Source organism: Cyprinus carpio, chromosome B22 (genome assembly GCF_018340385.1).
Source record: "Cyprinus carpio isolate SPL01 chromosome B22, ASM1834038v1, whole genome shotgun sequence".
Lineage (NCBI taxonomy): Eukaryota > Metazoa > Chordata > Actinopteri > Cypriniformes > Cyprinidae > Cyprinus > Cyprinus carpio.
The window spans coordinates 25425170-25445374 of record NC_056618.1 but is presented as its reverse complement, the minus strand read 5'-3'; the positions used below and the strand labels follow the sequence as shown (position 1 = coordinate 25445374).

The window sequence follows — 20205 nt, the reverse complement described above, 5'->3', positions numbered from 1 at the left end:
GCTTACATTAGGTGCATGCTCTTAAAGTCAGCCCCTGAATAATAACTGAATTTGAAATCATTTGAAATAATAAGATCATATTAATTAATATTAATTTAGAATATAGACAAACCCAGTTTTTGTCTTTGATTACAGTAATTGTCTAGATTGGCATTTTCAGTAATTGTCTACACGGGCTTAGAATATAGATAGTTTTATGTTAATGTTATTGTTTATAATGGTATAAGTTAGTCTCTTTGCCACTTCTAAAAACTTAAATAATGATAACGCAATTCCCTTTTCTAAAGTTAATAAAGCCCCCCTAAAAAAGGGCCTATAGCGACACCCCTGCAGCTAACAAATGCTTGGGAAAAATAATAGGCCCTAGGCTACATTTTCCCAACTAACAGACTGTTAAGTGGAAACCTTACATTAAGGCTATTAAAAATACTAAAAACACGTTTTGGTTCCTGTAGGTCTTTTAGTTTCCAAATGCTTCATAGAGGATGCTTTCATAATGTATGCTAGTAGAAAAAGTAACGCTGAGGATTAACAGGCTACTGATTGTTGAATTCTACTGAGATGTAACGCCACTGGATTAAACGACAGATTACTTTTAATTTAGAAAACCTTTTTTTTTATTATTATTATTTCTGGTCTAATATAGGCTACGGATTATACAGAAGTTTGTGCCTCTGGTCAGCTTCTTTCCTCGCTGGTTTAAGATTTGTATGTTAATATGCCCTCTAGTGGACACAATACAATAATACAGGAGCTCAAACTGATGCTGACAATATTAACAGATAAATTAAGTTCACCCGGGGTCTGTTTCATAAAACAAGTTTACCAAATAAGCCAGGTTTATTTCAGTTAGTGCTCAAGAGAGATTTTTTATTATTAATAACAGCTGTGTTCCTTATTTATTAATATGTGGTCATGTTTTCCCAGAATTCTTTGATGCATAGAAAGTTTAAAAGAACAGCATTAATCTTTTGTAACATTATAAATGCCCTTGTTGTCACCTTTGATCATTTTAATCCATCCTTGCTGAATAAAAGTACTAATTTGATTACTTAAATAAAAAAAAGACCTCAAACTTTTTAAAGATAGATTAAATTAATTATGAAGAATATTGATAGATCAGTCATTAGGGGGCATTTCAACTATAGGACAATAAATCAATAGTTTGTTTTCTAATTTTTTTATTTTTATTTATTTTTTTATTAATTTTTTTGTTTTTTAAAAATTATGTAGTGTTTGTGATAAGTATCTTCTGAACCTAAACTATAGACAAAACTTAAAGCTGACTAAACAATCACAAAACACACTGAAGCATACAGGGATTGGGATGATGATGATGCATGATGCTTTCAATTCATAACTAACAGAAGTCCAGTCACAAATGAGGTACTACACTAGATTTGACGTTGCCAGTTTTCTCTGGGTAGCGAAGGATTGTGGGTAGTATGGTGAGCTGAAAGGTTGTGGCTTCACGCAAATACAACAGACGCCCAAACTGGCTGCAAAACCTGAGAAACTTAATGCAGTGAATCCGCCACTTACATCAGGATTACAAGTGTTGGCGAAGCATATGTGGAGCGTATATTCATAAACCATTAAAAAACCCTCTTCAACACTTAGTACTGAAGTACTGACGGACCAGACCGAGAGGGAAACGATCGGAGCCCCTGAGGAACTTGTATTTTTGTTTTTTTTTATTGCACGAAGAGAACCTACGAGGGGAAGCTAGAATCCCACAAAGGGTATCGCAAAAAAAACAGGACAAAGCGACCACATTAGCAGTTCACTTGATGATATCTTCTTTAAAAGTAAATCATTTTATGCTTTAAAGAAATAGTTCAACCAAAAATGAAATTTTGCTGAAAATGTCCTCACCCTCAGGCCATCCAAGATATAGATGAGTTTGTTTCTTCATCAGAACAGATTTGGAGAAATTTAGTGTTACATCAGTTGCTCACCAATGGATCCTCTGCAGTGAATGGGTGCCGTCAGAATGAGAGTCCAAACAGCTGATAACAACAATAATCCACACGACTCCAGTCCATCAGTTAATGTATAGTGAAGTGAAAAGCTGCATGTTTGTAAAAAACAAATACACTTAACTTCAAACCATGGCTTCCCGCTAAAATATGATTACTTTATTTTAATTGCTTTCTCCAGTGAGAAAATATGCACAGACCAAGCACCATTTACAAGTGAAAGCAGTCCAGAAGTTTTGTCCAGAAGTTGAAATGCCTTCATTAATTGAAAGCAGTCCAGAAGTTTTGTCCAGAATTTGTTATGTTTTTAATGTGTATTTATTTTTAATGTGTTGGTGAATTTTTTATTTATTTGAGAAACATGATGTTGTTTTTTTTTTTTATCAGCTGTTTTGTTTGATCAGTACATTTTTAGGACTTTCATTTTTGGGGCACCCATTCCTTTAACAGAAAAAAGTGATTTCAGAGGAAATTTATAAGGTGATGATGAAAAGTGATGTACTGAAAGAGCGATTAACTGTATAAGCATTATGTTAATTTACTGTTAATTTAATTGAGTATTAGTGTTAGTGAGAGCGATTAGCTGTATGAGATGTAAATTATTTTATTTTTACTGAGATTGTTTCACTGTGATACTTAGAATGCTGATTAAATTTATTTATTTTTTAATAGTTTAATAGGCATGTAGTGGTCTGAGAGAGCCAGTGTCATGTTTCAAACAATTACTAGTTTAATAGTTTAAAACATTTACTGTACAAGCAGTAACGATTAAAAGGACTGTTTACCAAAAATGTTAATTCTTTCATCATTTACTCATGCTAGAGTTGTTGCAAACCTTTTGAACCTTTGCACTATTTTTTTTTTTTTTTTTGGAGCTAGCAAGTTTTGGACCCTGTTAGATTTCATTGCATGGATAAAATCACCTTTAAAATATGAGCTGAAGGTTTTGAACCTTTATGCATTTTTTTTTTTGGAGCTAGCAACTGATGACAAGAGTTGTTAAAAGGCAAACATCCTGTATTTCAGGCTCTTCTATTTAGCCTGAAATACCATTCTTTTATTCCAGGTGAATGAGAGTCGTCATGTTTGCTTAGATCTGGAATGTTATCCTTCGGTGAATCGGTGGGTCGCTGTGTTTGCTGGGTGCGGAGCTGATGGAGTAAGGTGGGCACAAAATACCTATTATCCCAAAATCTGGGTTGGATGGGACAGCTGAGGACGGTGTTGAAGTTGAAGCCTTCTTGAGGCAATGTTCTCTGAGCAAGCAGGTGCAGGATCTTCAGGAAAAGACCCCAGTTGTAGCTGGTAAAAACCTGCTCCAAGGAGCCCTGAGTCTGGCTGAGAAGAAGAGTGGCTAGAGGGAAGAGAGGAGAGGTAAAGCTGGGTGGACGGGGAGGCCACATCTGACATCTGGAGCGCTGGTGGGTCAAACGAGAATTGGCTGAACGACTGCTGCCCCTGTGGGCTTGAGCAAGATCCTGCATATAGTTCCATCTCTCCACTGTTTCGCTCAGAACCTGGAATAATGAACAGGCATAAAGAAAATGTGGTTGCATATTTGAGGGAAAACTGATAAAATAAAAAAGTATGAGTTTCTGTTGTACTTTGGCAAGAACCTTCTCAAAAAGTTCCACTCTGTTTATTATTGTAGTACTGGGTCATAACTGTTATGAAGTATTAGACTGAACAAATATGCTTTGGTCAAATTCAGACACTTTAACTTAATTATTACAGCTTAGTTATTTTCACAATGGTTTGAAAATATAACAGGATGGAACTGAACAGGGTGTTAATAAATAGCTAAAATTAGGGACCTGAAAGTTTCTTTTGAGTTTTTGATATCATTATAGTGATGTTATTGTTAAATAAAACTATTAAAATTAATTTTTGGTTAATTGAAATAAGGCCGAGGTAAGAAGTAAATAGTATAGATGGAAAAACTAATTTTAATTAATTTTAAGTTGGTTAAAGTACTAAAATTGCTTAATCTAAACCTGAAATAGATTAAAGCTAAATAGAAATATTTAAAATAAAACTTATAAAAATGGCAAAAGCACTTAAAAAAACCCTGAAAACTGAAAATATAAAATATAAAATATAGAAAATATAACACTGATGTAAACAAATAGCAAAAGTTTGGTATTGTGACATTTTGATATGAACAGGGAGGAATGTTTTAAAGTGAATAACAGGATGGAACAGGATACTGAGGACACAGGAAAAACATTATATAATTACAAATTAATAAATAAAAACATTTTGATTATATAAATGAAAAAATGACAATTTTTTGAAACACTTTAGGGAATACTTCTTAATAAACTGCACATTTTTATGTACATGACTGAAGAACAAAGCAAAATTGGCAACATTAACCCAAGCCAAAGTAGTACAATTATTTTAAATTTACCTCTATATTATTTATGATGAAATATTACTAATATGATTTCAAACTTTTAAACTTAACTATTAAGTTAAATATTTTTTTGCATGATAATATATATCAGTTTAATATTTCATTCACTATATGAAGACACATATGATATGCGCATGAAAATGTACTGCATAACAGGAATGATCCATTTCCTGGGACATCTATATTTCTGTTTTTACCTGTTTGTCTGTCAGTTTTAGGCTGTCAGTGAGCAGGAAGCTTAGGGCTTTAATAGGAAGCGCGGCGTGCGTTTCCGTCGTGGACGACCTTGAAACTGAGCTGCGCAATTCAGGCTGTCCTCTGGATCGTATGACCAAATGAAAGGCGACAAAACATAAAAGAACACAAACACAATGGGAAAAATGTGGCAGATGGGAAACAACAATGAACAAATCATAACGCATTGACCATCCAGACTAAAATCAAGAAAAAATGTTTTTATGTTGGAAATAAACAAATAAACATAAATGATGGTTAAAAATAAGAAACTGTACAAATGGATGGTTTCAATGAACTCATATGAATGTGGAAAGGTAAGTACAATATCCAAGAACTAGTAGAGCATACCTTGTTTATCCAGCTCCTTGACTGCAGGTGGCGATGGAGGTCGGAGTTGAATGGAAGGCCTACTTGGCAAACCTTGAGTGGCACCTTCCACATCACCAGTATCTCCATCTGGCCCAGCATCTTCTCTAAGAGAAACATATTTAAGTATCATCAGATCATTGTTTTAAAAAATGTAAAAACTTTTAATATATTTTGTCTTAAGTGTGACAAAATGTGTCCTGGTTCTTTTCATTTTTCATGTCAAAAAAAAAAAAAAAAAAAAGCCTGATAATTTTGTAAACTTAATTCAGATTAAAGGAGAAGTTCACCCTAAAATAAAAATCTGTTTAAGATTCTCTGACCCTTGGCCAATCCAAGATAAATTTGTGTTTTCATCAGAACAGGATTGGAGAAATCCTATCCAGTGAATGGGTGCCGTCAGAATGAGAGTCTAAACAGCTGATAAAAACATCACAATAATCCACAAGTAATCCACACAAGTCCAGTTCATCAATTAATGTATTGTGAAGTGAAATGCTACGTTTGTAAGAAATCATTAAGACATCTGAATCAGAAAAGAAATATGCACAGATCAATCACCATTTACAAGCAAAAAACAGTCCAAAATGGTGTAAATATATGTTGGTGGATTTTGATGTGAGAGGACAACAGGGGATAGAGTTTTCCACTGGATGAAGTGTTATTATGGATTATGGAATAACATTTTTGCCAGAAGTTTAAAGTTAAAACACATTAATGATGAATTTGTTTCTTACAAACACACATCTTTTCAACGATCGATCTGTGCATCACTGCATGGTGTTTGGATGTCCTATTATGGTTTTTGTGGGGGGTGATTGCTCAGTGGCTCCAGTGCATCATCGAGACGCCATTTCAGGCCCACCCAAAAAAATCCCATAAACAAAAATGGTGAAAAACTATTTAAAGGGGTCATATGATGCGATTTAAATTTTTCCTTTCTCTTTGGAGTGTTACAAGCTCTTCGTGAATAAAGAAGATTTGTAAAGTTGCAAAGACTAAAATCTCAAATCCAAAGAGATATTCTTTATAAAAGTTAAGACTCTCCCACGACCCCCAAAATGGCTCGTTCTAACACGCCCCCACATGTCTAAGTCACTGTGTGTAAATATTTGTATAATGCCGCCCAAATGTTCACGCAAAGAAAGAAGCCGTGGTTTCAGTAACTGCAGTTAGTGTTGAAGCAGCCATGTCAGGGAGATGCTGTGTGTTTCTAGGGCGAAAGCAAAAGCAGTTTATTCGGCCTTCCGAAAGTAGATGCATTTATGAATCTTTAAGATTACTTACAACAGAACAGCAATGCATTTTATGGACAACCGTTTCGTGAACCTAGGAGAGGAGGCAATTCTGACTTTGCTACGACTATCTGGCGCTTCTGAATCAGCTACTGTAAGTATGTTTTGTTATAAGTTTAAGTATCTGCTATTGACTGTTCAAATGCAGAGTTTTGTGCATTGTGTGTGTGTGTGTGTGTGTGTGTGTCAGAGAGAGAGAGAGACAGGGTCACACAGTGGAGTCAGCTGTCTTAACTGTCTGTGGCTTGTATACTGCAAACACATAGGAGCTTCATCACTTTGTCTGTCACGTGACTCTGTTCCCCTTTCAAGCTTGAATGATGGCAAAACTAAGGACATTATTAACTGTCTTTACATTTAGTTTAGAAAGATGAAGCTCACGATTATGGAAAGGAGCATTACATTTCCAATGAGTGATTGCGGTGTCCGGCCAGTCACAATGCACTGGGTCAGTTGGCCAATCAGAGCAGACTGCGCTTGTCAGAAGGAGGGACTTTGTAGAAAACGTTTGAAAGAGGCGGGGCATAGAGGACCTACTTTTGGAAGGATGCCTACAGTATTTGCAAAAATATGGGCGGCGTGTACAGTATTTGAAAAATAATGTGGTTTTTGAACATTAAACATAATGACCTTTAAAAAAGCATCATAGGACCCCTTTAATGGTCTGACTCCACAATTCATTACTACATAGTTCACAGTCTTTGTAACGTGTTTTCAGCAATACATTTCTCACATTTATAATGGGTTTAGAAACAATTCTCTGAATTGCCTTTACACAGACTTTAAAACAGAACCAAAATTATTTTAATGAAACCTGTTTATTTGCATCCTTCTGCACAACTTCATTATTACTTTTTCAACTTTTATTAAGTTCTTCCTCAAAAAAAAAAACTCACATGTTGCCAGATGGCAGATTGCACTTTTTCCGACCCAGCTTGGTGGCCTGCTGTGTGAAATACTCATGCCGCTCGGATTTCTTCCACATGTAGTAGTACTCTACACATTCGCCAACTGAGCGCGTGCGGACCTGGGTGAAGGCAAATAAGAGATACCAACACATTAAAGGACTCTGATTTCTTAAAAAAACATAAGCAGCAATCTCTACTGAGAAACAATGTATGTTGTGAGAAAACTTGTTCAGATTTGGGGGTTCACCTTGTTGGCCTGTATGAGGTTGAAGTTCTTGCCATGGGCACGATAACCATACTCAAAGTTACGACACTCCTCCTCACTCCAGCCACAAAGCTCCTGGAACAATTTTTTTTTTTTACATTGAAATTAACCTGCTATACATCCTGGGAGATGGTTGCATGGATTTCATTTTTTGACTGCCTACTAAATAAGGTTTGAGGAAGAAAATATCAGAAAGAAAAACAAAAAAAAAAAAATTACAGAGGCCTTACCATTGAAAACCTTGAAATTAAAGCGATATCTTCTTAGTGCCTCTTCTGCATTGAAGTTGCATTTCACTAGTTCATATAGTGCCTACAAAAGAGACAGAATGAAAGACCACTGAAAGTAAGATCAACCACTGAAAGATCAAACATTAACCACTAAACATAAAAAGTTACAGTGAGGTAGAAAAGAATGAGGTCACTAGTGAAAACGCATCTATGTATTTTCAGAATGTCTTAATATTGGCATGTTACTGTTTTGGTTTAATGACAGCAGCACCAAAGCTGCATGAACTCCACAAGTTTGTGCAAACCTGATGATAATGTTTTCCAGCATAAATTGGAGTAAAATATTTTTTTTTAAAGTAAATAATAATAATAAATAAACAAAAACATTCATTACTAACCTGAAAATTGTGCAGAATCTTACACATTTAAATATATTTTTAAAAGAAAACCTGACATTTTGATCTCTTGCTCACAGCAAACTAGCAGTGATTAAGGATAATCTGCCAAAGCCGTCAAACTGCTGTCCTTAGAGAAGGAATGCCATTTCAGAGTGACACAAATTTTCAAATTTTGATTAAAGATTACAAGACCATTTTTCCTGTGGATTAACTTGAACAGATAAATTGTTCAGCTCAAGGCTAGCAATTTGTGCTAACAAAGTATACAGTGTAAATTTCATGTGGACTTTAATGTAAAAGTAAAGAGGTCCCACTGGGCTCTATTCTTGGACCATTATATTTTCATTAAAAGTAAACAAATATTTGACATTTTGCTTTGGCAAATTATTTGAATTTTTGAATTTTCATTTAAATTAAATAAATATTTGATTTTTTGATTTGGAATATAAATGAATTAAATAAATAATTGATTAAATAATAATATTTAATTATTTTTTATATCAATATATAAATAAATTCTGTAATAGTAAATAAATAAAACCAACATAACATCGCTAGCAATGTTAGGGGGTAACAATGTTACCCTACAATTCAGCCACTTCCAGACTGCATGAAAAGGCAAATGCTGCATCTGTGTGATTCAGCCTAACCTGCTCATTGTCTTTGACTATATCTCCTGTTGTCAAAGTGTTTGTAGGTCCATTGTCACTCTCTTTTCTCTGGACTTCAAGCAAAAAGTGTTCTACAGCCAGACTGGACAACACATCTGGGGTCCACAATAACTGGTCCTCATTTTCATTGGCTGGGGACAACAGTAACAAGACAGTTGTGGATCCCAGGGGACTCTGCAGGTTGGTTATGCAAAACAGACCACTGAAACCACATCCCTGGAGCCAGTGTTAAGGACACCAGACAAGAGAAGACACTCACCTCTTTCATAGAAAGTGTGTGTACAGAGAGAAGGAATTATAGCCTGATACTGGGGGCCCACCATGATGTCCTGATAACCAAAACATGGCACAAAAGCATTACTACAATGTTTTTTAACATTAAGCTGACATTTTAAAATCATTACAAAATATCATAAATTCTATTTTATAGACACAACCATTAAAACATTTGGGGTCAATACAATTTTTTTGGATGTTTTGGAAAGAAGTATCTTATGCTCACCCAGGCTATGCTTTTTTATTTAAAAAAATATATATAAAATATTGTGAAATTTATCAAATAATGGATTTATAAAAGATGTATAAGTGTAATAGAAATTTAATTTATTACTGTGATGACAAAGCAGCCATTACTCCAGTCTTCAGTGTCACATGATCCTTCATTCTAATATGCTCAATGCCTGGTGATTTATAGAAGTACTACACTTTGACCAAATTGACATGTCCTTGCTGAATGCAAATATAAATAAAAAAACCCTGAAGACCATGTTTTCCATCATTAAATCTTTAATAAAGTATTGGGTAAGAAAACCTGACATTTTAATTGATTCTGCACACAAGGGCCTACTGATACTTTTAACTACGTTGTCCCACTGGGCTCTATTCTTGGACCATTATAATTTCCAAAATTCATAACCCTATATATTGATACTTTTAACTACGTTGTCTAACATGATTTTTTTTGTTTTTTTTCTTTTTTTTACCTTGTGGCCATCACTGGAGGGGATAGAGGTGCTTTCTGAGTCATCTTCGGAGCAGTTGACTGAAGTGTCTTTGTCATTGCCTTGTAAAGTAAAGAACTGTTTGAGAGTTAAGCCCAAACATTTTTGAAAACAAAAAATAGATTTTTCATAGAAAATTAACACACACTAAATGTATTTTTTTTTAAAATAAAATGTTATCAAATTGCAAATTAATATGCAGTAAGTATGATTTTTTGTTAGTGAGATTTTTAACAAACAAATATGATTGGGAATTGGGGGTACTGTAATTGTATTTGCATTGTAATTTGATTTTGTACCTCTTAGGTGACATTGTAAGAGGTCAGATGAATGGGACGTGACGGAGAGTGTGAGGTCATCAGCAGAGGAACGGCTGTCCAGATCCTCCGCTCTTGAGAGTAGAGCTTTACTTATCTGAACCTATGAAAAATTATTTATTTAATTTCCAGTTATAAAGGCAGAATTTTCACTTTCTAAGTTTCCTAAAGAAGTTACAAGGGGCATTTTAAGATTCTTCTGAGGAGGACAAGCAAAAAAAAATAAACTTTCATAGATAAGTTGCAGTCACATTTATGGATGTTCTGTGAATTTTTGTGTTATCAATTCATTTTAAATAGGAATCCATGCTATTAGGAATTTCACTCGAGGGCAAAAGATTTCACAATGGGTTTAATTTGGTCACACAAATTTGCCAAGTTGGCCAACAGAAAGCTGCTTTGTTTAAAAGTGACTTATGTGTGAGCTGAACTTAATACATTGCTATACTTTTGAAATAATTTTTTTTCTTTTTTTTCATGGACTTCATGGTTCCCACACCTTTAGAGTTAAATCACAATTTAATAAATAGGTATGAAATTTATGAGATTAAAAATAAGAAATAAAGTCAAAATTGTGAATAATAATAATAATAATAATAATAAAACCACAGTTTGAGATAAAAAGTCATGGTTATGATAAACTAAGTTGGATGTTTTTTGCTATCGAAATTGTAAAATTTGAAAAAAAAAAAAAAGAAGAAGCTTTTTATCAACCGTATTTTGCAACACAGAAGCTTTTTCTTTCCATGTGTGTTATTTCAGATTAAATAACCACTATAGGTAAATGACTAGAAGAATAAGAAAGTTCAGTAAACGGCAAACCTACTTGTGCTACAAACCTGTGAGTTTATGATCACGATAATATAATAAAATGCAATGAAAAAACAAATGCCAGTTTTCAGTGTTTGTGATCTTGTTAATTTTATTTTATGGAATGATGGATGAAATGTCATTTTGCTGTATTTGTTGGTGTAGGGGATTGTTTGGAATGTTGTACCCATAAAGTGCCAGCAGTTGCTCAAGGGGCATCTCACCACCCTGTGAAAAGGTGATCGAAACAATCCTATTTTCCCTCTTATTCATCAGCATTAACAGGAATCTAATACAATCTGTCGATGCATAGCAAGAAATTGTTCCACTCACTGCATGGGACTTGGTTGCCATCTTTATCGCCTGCCTCCGCAGGGCCACCGGGCTCCCGTCCTGCTCCTCTAGGAACGTGGTTGCCCGGGGAAGGGCCTCCAGTGGCCCCGCATAGCCCTGGTGGAAAATGTCTACACGACTGAGCCGCTGGTCCTTGGAGCCCATTCGCACAGCTAAAGCACAGTGAGAGCAAATAATTCTCAATAAATATATTAAATCAAAATCAGTTAAATATAAATTTTAGAACAATAACAGTATAAAATGAAGACCAGATGTTAAGGAGAACTGACTTCATACATTCACTAAAATTGCATTGGTAAATGTTGGTTAAACTTAAAATTAATTGGAGAAATGTCTAAAATAATATTTTGAGAAAAGGTTTAGGATCATTTTTGTCTAAAATAATATTTTGAGAAAAGGTTTAGGATCATTTTTGGTTTTATATTTTGATTAATATTTGCTGTAAAAGCCACTAGTTTTATGGAGTTTTATTTTTTGTATTAATATTTGTTGTTCTTAGATTTTTTGAAAAATGTGTATTTATGGAGTTAAAATCTATTAGTTTTAAAATTTCATATAATATCTTTGCATAGTCTTGTTATATATAATTCATAAAATTTGCTTTAGCATAGTTACAATTATTGTTAATTTCTCTTCACAGACTTTTAGATTAATTCAAGACATGTTTTATGAGTATAGTGAAATATATAAAACTCAGATGTGAAGTAAATGTTCCAAGAGACGATAACCAGAACTTATTAGACAAAATCTACAAATCGTATTATTTGTTTTTTAATATTATAAGTTATTAAAATGTTGTATGCTATTGTGGAAATAGTTTACATCAAAATGCCAGAGTTGTTGGTAGTTTCAAATGTGATATTAACCTACTAGAAACTGAACAAAATTGCCATATCACCACTATAAGTCCACTATAAGTAACATCTAGATAATTTGTCCTCTAATATAACGAGTCTGCTGTATACCACTAAATTCTCTCTATGTTTACCTCATAAAACTCTTCTAGACTTAGTCTCAAAATCAAAGCAAATATTTTTAAACACCACAAACATATGTAAAGTGTCTTTTCTTAAGTTTCTTGTCGTCTTAACCGCTGAACGCATTTGTATATTTGTATGTGTGAGCTTTAGTGAAGTTTGTCACTCAGGCGCTTTCCTGTAAGTCAGTGCTGAACATTTGCGCCGTGACTCTGAACCGGTGCGAGAAGGAAACACTTTTAGGGAAGTCGAGGGGGCAGTGCCACTATCTGAAGTTTAGAAACTTTAGACCTGGCACCCGTGCGCACCTGGGGCACGCTTCAGCACCAGCGCCCTCGCCGCTCTCCCGTTGTTTTGAACGGCGCTCGATCTGGCGAATTAAACGCTCGTGAACGCAACACGCATAGAGATAGATAGAGCGACGGAACGCTGAGGAGTGCTCCCATTTTAACTTCCTCCTTGTGACCATCTATCTTTGCCGTTTTCTGAGTCGCTCGATCAGACGGACCGGGTCTTAAGCTGTCCGTTAATGCGCGGCTGGTTGTTAAAGTGTATCGGAGCGGCTGAATCATTTAATCATTGTGTTGTTCTTCCCCCGAGCCTCGCAGCTCACTTACCTCCGCCATTCCGATTCTGCGCAAGCGGTGCAATGCCCGGATGTTGTGTAGAACTCCTATTGAACTTACATTCAGACTAACTTACGATTATTGCGTGAGCTGTGCAATGTCAGGTTGTTGTTACAGGATCTCATTTGCCGTGTATATATATCTGCGTTGAATGGAAATATATCCCACCGGTAATATCTGTTAGCTCTTTGTTTATAGTTTGGAGTTTGTGGGTTATATTTTGTGTTTTTGTGTTTTATAAGTTATCAATTTGTTTGGAGATGTTTTTTTTTGAGTTTGAGGGGTCTAAATTGGTATTATAAAGCCAAATAACGAGATGTTTAGTTTCAGTTTGCACCTCTAAAAGATGATGTCAGTGTCAAAGATCAAAGTTAGCATATATTATACAGATTCAACTGTCACGGGACATATGATATTCAAAGTGTCTATTAGTATTTTTTTAAGACTGCTCTGTCTCATTTGATTATCATCTTCATAATTATTATATGTTTTCCACAGTTTCTTTTCATATTATTTTGTAGGTTTATTATACAATTTTGTAAAGTTTTTTTGTTTATTGTAAGGACTGCATTTTTTAAAATAAAAAATACAATATAACAGTAATACTGTAAAATAGTATTATAATTTAAAGTAACTATTTTCGACTTTAATATATTTTAATATATAATATTAATAAATATGTTAATGTTAAATTATGTCACATTGTTTTTGGAGGTTTCTATTGGATCTTATTGAGCAACCGAGCATTTTTATTTTTTATGTTTTATTTTGATGTTTATTTTTGTTACTTTGTTTGTGGAGGTTACTTTTGGGTCTTATTGAACTATCACTAACATTCTTTGGATTTCTTTGATTCTTTGATTGATTCATTCATACATTCATTCATAAATATTATTATTATTTAGATTACTATTTAGATAAGGAAAGACGGTTGTTTCAGGGAGTAAATACACATTCTCTTTAAGGAATTAGAAAAATAGGATTCATCTGGGTAGGTTTTTATATGTTGTAATTAATTTGTTTTCTTTATTCTTGTCTACAAATTAATATATTATGCTTTTATCTTAAATTTACCATAATACACAAAGATGTAAATCAATATGCAAGATAAGAGAGGAACAAAATGTAAAATTGAAGAAATTAACATTCAATATCCTACCCTCTCAATGTCTATAGTGGTCATAGACTTTGTAAAGTGTCCATATGATATTTACGTAACTTTTCAAATTGGACTATTAAATTCCAATATATACAGTTTAGCATAAAATTGATTTATTTTATCCAAAGGCTTAGTAAACAAACCCAAGACCCCCCAACCTTAGATGAACTCTTCCATTAGTCTATTGTAAAGATCTTGATTTGTATATGAGGCCTGAATTACAAAAAAGAGGAACTTGCACGTGCTCACAGACTCACGGTGTTGTTGTGGCATTGGATGGCAGATGGAGTCCATGTGATCTGCTGTACTAATCACACACGGAGAATCATTGGAGAGAATGAAGGGGGAGTCATGAGTGTTGCTCGCAGATAAACTTATCATGTGTATCAGTGTGTGTCTGTCAGTACAGGTCGTCTTTTTGCCCTGATATTCTATAAGCTATGCTTCCTTGCCCAAAGCCCAATCCTAGTGACTAACAGAAACCATACTAATGCTTTCAGATCAGAAATGAATGTAAAGTCTGCAAACACCTGCATCAGTTTCTCAGAGGATGTGGTCTGACTGAGAAGAGCTGACAAGTAATTTGCCGAGGAACAATTCAACATGTAGAGAAAACCGTAAAAATAATTTCGACATCTGATTCACAGTGTAATATATCTCTTTATTATAAATGATAGATCAAATTACATTTTATTTACACCAGGTGTGAAAATAGATTATGAGATCTGATGAAACTACATAAATACTTTTTTCTCCGCTGTATTTGATTGTTTAAAATAAGACCTATTTTTACTTTTGCTTTTTTTGTTTTTTATAATTTATAGCATTAAAGTCAGTTATTAATCTTGTTTTTTGGATTGATGGAGGATCATTAATGCAACCTTGCTTCAAACAATGGTGTGCATCGGGGGCGGAGTTATCTGTTTTCTCTGCCAGTCACGTTTAGGGGAGTGTTCTTGGAAAACTGTTTGAAAACAGTCATTTGTGCACTCCAAACGGCTAATTAATGTAGAAGAAACACACCAACCAAGTGTACATTTAGCTTTGAGATTCTCACAATTCAGATTATTTTTTTTTTTTTCAGAATTGTGAGATATAAAGTCATAATTCTGAGATATGAAGTCAGAATTGCGAGAAATATAACTTCTAAACTGCAAATTTATATGAAGCTAAATGCACACTTGGTAGGTGTGTTTCTTCTACATTAATTAGCCGTTTGGAGCGCACAAATGACTGTTTTCAAACAGTTTTCCAAGAACACACACACACAAAAAAAACATGAACTCGCAGTTCTGAGAAGAAAAGTGAGATATGAACTCACAATTGCAAGAAAGAGTCACATTTAACTTTTTTATTCCATGGCAAAGATGAAAGACAAAAAAAAAAACCCTTTAAATCCTGATATAAACTCAGAATGGCAAGAAAATGGTCATAAAATGTTTCTTCTGACCTTTGAGTTTAGGCTATGTCTCACAATTTTAAGTTTATGTTTCATAGAACTGCAAGAATATCCCACGTGCATGGTGGTGCACAAAAATATATAACATACCAATTATCAGAGACCACCAGGGGGCAATGTCTGTGGGCTCCTGAAATGAGAATAACCTCTTACTGTTGTTAACTTTGATTTATTAAACCTTTAAGCAAATGTACTGATAAAACCATAATATGGTTACCATATATGAGCATGTTAATGCAAACACGAGACTTTCGCATATCCTTCACATGAGTTCTCCAGTTATCACTTCTCTTTAACTGTAACCTACATCAATCATTCTCTTTCTATCAGCTGTTAAAATGAAAGGAAACATGTGGCACATTATGCAGTGTCATTGTACGTCAAATGTCCTGGACAATCCGAAATGGTTTTTGCATGATTCAAATACTGGCTGACTGTAATCATCTGAAACTGTTTTGTCCTATTAATTCCTCACTTGTAATGTCAGCATTGTCAGTGTCAGAGTTATCTCACTTTATTAATGTGTTCTTTTCTATTAATGTCACAGCTTGAGCGCCAAAATAGGAACAGAAGAACACATGATTATTAGGCAAAATATTAACTTGGTCATTTAACTAACACAGTGAAGCATAAAACAACATTTTTGTTTAATTCAGAACTTTTCTTCAAAAGGCCAATTACAACAGTTTGTGAACTTTGATCAGAATCTAACTTAAATCTGAAAATAAACAGAAAGTTTGGGGAGTTTGAAAACGTCAAGAAAAAATATGAGGAAATATTACACTCATATCGTTATATTTAAGACTGTAAAACTGTAGGCTAAGAAAAAAAAGTGTTGCAGCTTGACGAGAGGAATCATATAAATCCCACATCAATATCAGAGCGCATGACATCTTACATATTTTGAGGTATTTTGATTAATATATTTTACCAGTTGTTTCAGGATGTTTCAAAGCCTGTTCTTCTGGTGAACCGAATAAAAAACATGACTTAATTTCCCCTAAAACGTTTAAAATAGAAGTGCTGATAGTTTGAATGAATGAGTCAGGCCTAAATAAACACAAATACTATTTCCCGCCATTTGCCAGATTTCCTATCACAGTGAGTGAGTTGTGAATAAATTAAAGTTTTATTTTCAGCTGTTTGCAGGTTTTTTTATAATGTTTGAACATTTTTTAGATGATAGTAGGCTATAATAATATATTTTCTACATGTGTAGAATTCGAAATATGTGTACTTTAAAGCTGGCCTGTGGTTTGACACTAACAAACCACCACAAGGTGGCAACACATTCTTGAAGTAGACAATAACTGAACAGCACTTTTGACAGTAATGTCCGATACACTGGCAAGAAAGGTAAGTCATATCAGTCTTCTAGAAAAGGTGATTCTACATAAAAGTGGTCAGGCATCATGTTGGGATGGCAGCCAAATATATTAGTCATTTTATCTCATGCACAAGCTCAGCGGACACAGGCTCATGTTAGCGGTCAGGTCTGCTGTTGTCGTTTTAAGGAAATAATGAAGGAATTTATCATTGCGGATGAAATAAGGAAACATTATTTTTTTTGTGGTCTAGTTTGCAATATTTTTGTGGTCTAGTTTGTGGATGTCATCTGATCCTTGCATGGTGCCTGATCATTACGGATTTCTCATGTGACTAGTTAATTAAATGAACACACTTTTTAAATATAAATATATGTATAAATATTCTATATTGGAAGAAATAAAAATCTAATTTTTCTAGCTTATAGTAAAAAATGTGGCCATTGCAGTGAGTGTTTCTAACATGTATCATTCTGCTTCTCTCTCACAGTATAAACAGGATGTTTATGCCAGAGTAAAGGCTGTAGACAAACCCAGCACTGATGGTCAGATAGCCCTCAGTGAGTTCCCAGAGTAAACTGCATCCTTCAATCTAGATTAATTGGGATTTAAACCTCTATTCTGTTTAGTTTAGACTGTCGCAGGTCTGCAGCTCTTCCTGTAGCGGTAGCCGATCGGTTTAAGGATCCCAGTTGGCTGTGCTTATTTCACTGAGCCTGGGTTTCTTTTCAGAACGGCAACCCACCGTCTGAGCTCTTACAAAAACAGGATTATCTGAGAGTAAAGGTCTAAAGTTATGTTGTTCGGGGATATACAGACAAGCATGACAAAGCAAAACATGCTAAGTACCTGACCGGGTGATTAAACGGGCAATAAAATACTATATATTTACAGAGTCCAGAATATCTTGGGGGTGTAGGCTACCAATTAGAAACCAACATAATATGCTAACAACCCCTCAAGGCAATTTAGCATCTAAACCTGGGCAAGCCACACTAGCATTGTCGCATCAAGTTTTGCCAGCAAGTATTATATTATATGTCTCCTGTTGTGATGATTTGATACTAAAATGTAACAGTAATAAAAAAAAAACGCCTTCTAAATTGCAAATTATCGTTATACATTTATTGCCGTTTTTTAAATAGTTTTCTGTCGGTTCACTGTAGACTAGCTGGAGGCAGTTTTAGTAAAGCCAGAGGTGGTAATTCAGAGGAGCGTTTCCTGTAAGCAGCAATTAAAGTTGACAACTTTACCCAACGCAGCCTTTCTGTTTACCTTGACAAATATCCCTCTCTCTTCACACATTCTTGCTCTATTTTTAGTACAGTTCATTTAAATAGTTTTGCATTAGGTGTATCACAGAATTTAAATGAAAAAAAATAAAAAATAAGTGAGATTAAGAGGCTAAACATAACCAGGTACATCGACAGGATTAGCTAGCTGCAAGTAGTGCTAATTCAACCTCTTGATGTGATACAAGAGATTCAGTGTTGCAGGACTTTTAAGTGTTGTTTTTCCAAATGTACACAGTAAGTTGAGTGTAATTTGGGTTGTGAGTGGTGTCATTAAATCGGCTAGACACACAGCGCATTCACAGTGGACTCAGGTACACACAAGTGCCTCAGATATCCAACACAATTCCTCTCTTGTGTAGGAGCTAAGCTCAATCGGTTAGCGCTAGTTCGCTATACAACATTGTTGATTTACTCGAAGTGTTGTGGAATCATTCAACGGCCATTTTATGGAAAAGCAACATCTTGAAAAGCATTTGCGGACAGATATTGAGTGTCAAGCTAAATAACCAGTGCCTAGCGCTTTCCAATGTAAATAACTGCAGACACCAACTAGCATTTAAAGATATTCCGTATTAATGTGCATAAACATGTCTTGTAGCTAAATATACTTCATTCGCTACCCTAAACGAAACATTGAAAAGTCATCTGAGGACAAATTGTAAGCCATCAACAAGTAATAATGTTGTCACTCATTCCGAATGAAGCAAAAAAAAGGCGTAGCCTTTCACGCTAGTTGTGACAGTCAGCCTCCTCAGAGGGTTCTGTTTTAATCTTTTGGTTCCAGTCCATAGAAAACAATTCTTTAGAGCTGATGTGGAATGGATGCCGTGAGAATCAACAACCCTTTTGCGAGGCTGTGATTTGATATGAGGCACTTTATTACTGATAAAACTCCTTCCCAGGAGGCACCTCAGCATCAACCATTTATGGGTGTGCTGACCTGGTGTTATGAATTATTTCTAAAAATACTTTGGAAAGATGCTGTAGATTTCTGGGGTTTATTTGTGGGATTTGGGGGATGTGACTAAATTCCAGTTCATACAAAGAACTATAAGGATAACTATATTAGTGTCCACACCAATGGATGATAATGGTCCGTTTATTGTAAGCACACTGGAGTTTTGTTGTCTTCTACTTTAATGCTCAAACTCTTAAAGTCGGGTGGTTTCTGATTGTCAATGTTTTTATCGTTCATCAACTGGAAAGAATTGTTTTGAAAGTGATTCCGACGATATCATTCTTCTGTGTTGTTATCGTTATATTTGGGATATGGACTTTTTTTGTGTGCAATACTTCATAATTATAGGTGTCATCTTTGGTATGAACAGGCCTTAACTTATCTTTAAAAGTTTGTATTGTGCATTTGGATTTATACTGCAACTGATTTGGAGTGATTTATATTTAGATAAACATTCTTAAACTAATTTCTAACTGTTCAGCCTGGACCAGATATGACAATACAATGTAATGCATTACTTTATATAAATTGTAACTAAGTAATGCAATTAGTTACTTTTTTATAGAGTTACACAAACTTGTAATGCAATACTTTGTATAGTTGCTTTCCCTCAACACTGGTTCTGATTAGCCATGATTGTGTGACGCATCACAGGGAAGTTTTCCGTTTGAAGCCTTTGAAATTGTTGGAAATGGAGCTATAAATACTACATAAGGTTCAATTTTAGCTTTTAAAATGAGATAAAATTGTGACACTGAAAGGCTTTTGATGCTTTAACCCTTTAAGCCTCCTGTTAAAAGCATTTTTTCCACACATTTTAACGTGTTAGAATCACTTTTAAGTCTGAGTTATGAAAAAATGTTCCAGAGCAAGGCTAACGCTGCTAAAGTTAGCACTGAAACTGGAAAGGTATATGCTGTGAACTGCTCAAAATATAAATATTAAACGTATTTGCATCGCTTTGACCGTTCTCTGTAGATCCCACCTTCTCACGCACCACGATTGGTCGATTACGTACAATGTCTGCATGTTATTGGTCAAACGATCATTACCTTTATTATGAAAACATGAAACAAAAGCCAATATCTGGATATTTTAGGCAATATAGAAATCCTGGCCAGGACGTGTCCTGGGAAATTGGCACGTTTGGTCACCCTTA

The 20205-nt window shown here is 34.6% G+C and overlaps 1 protein-coding gene across 1 annotated transcript; it reads right to left on the bottom strand.

Annotated features, from left to right (window-relative positions):
• Positions 1-3030: 3030 nt before the first annotated feature.
• mier2 (mesoderm induction early response 1, family member 2) lies at positions 3031-12926 on the bottom strand. Its single transcript, XM_042749478.1, is given in 13 exon segments — positions 3031-3496; positions 4593-4713; positions 4981-5105; positions 7190-7320; positions 7449-7543; positions 7697-7778; positions 8745-8896; positions 9025-9094; positions 9749-9828; positions 10066-10188; positions 10998-11121; positions 11227-11399; positions 12842-12926. Coding segments are annotated over 11 exon segments (1227 nt in total). The 5' UTR covers positions 11392-11399; positions 12842-12926; the 3' UTR covers positions 3031-3496; positions 4593-4633.
• Positions 12927-20205: the final 7279 nt, after the last annotated feature.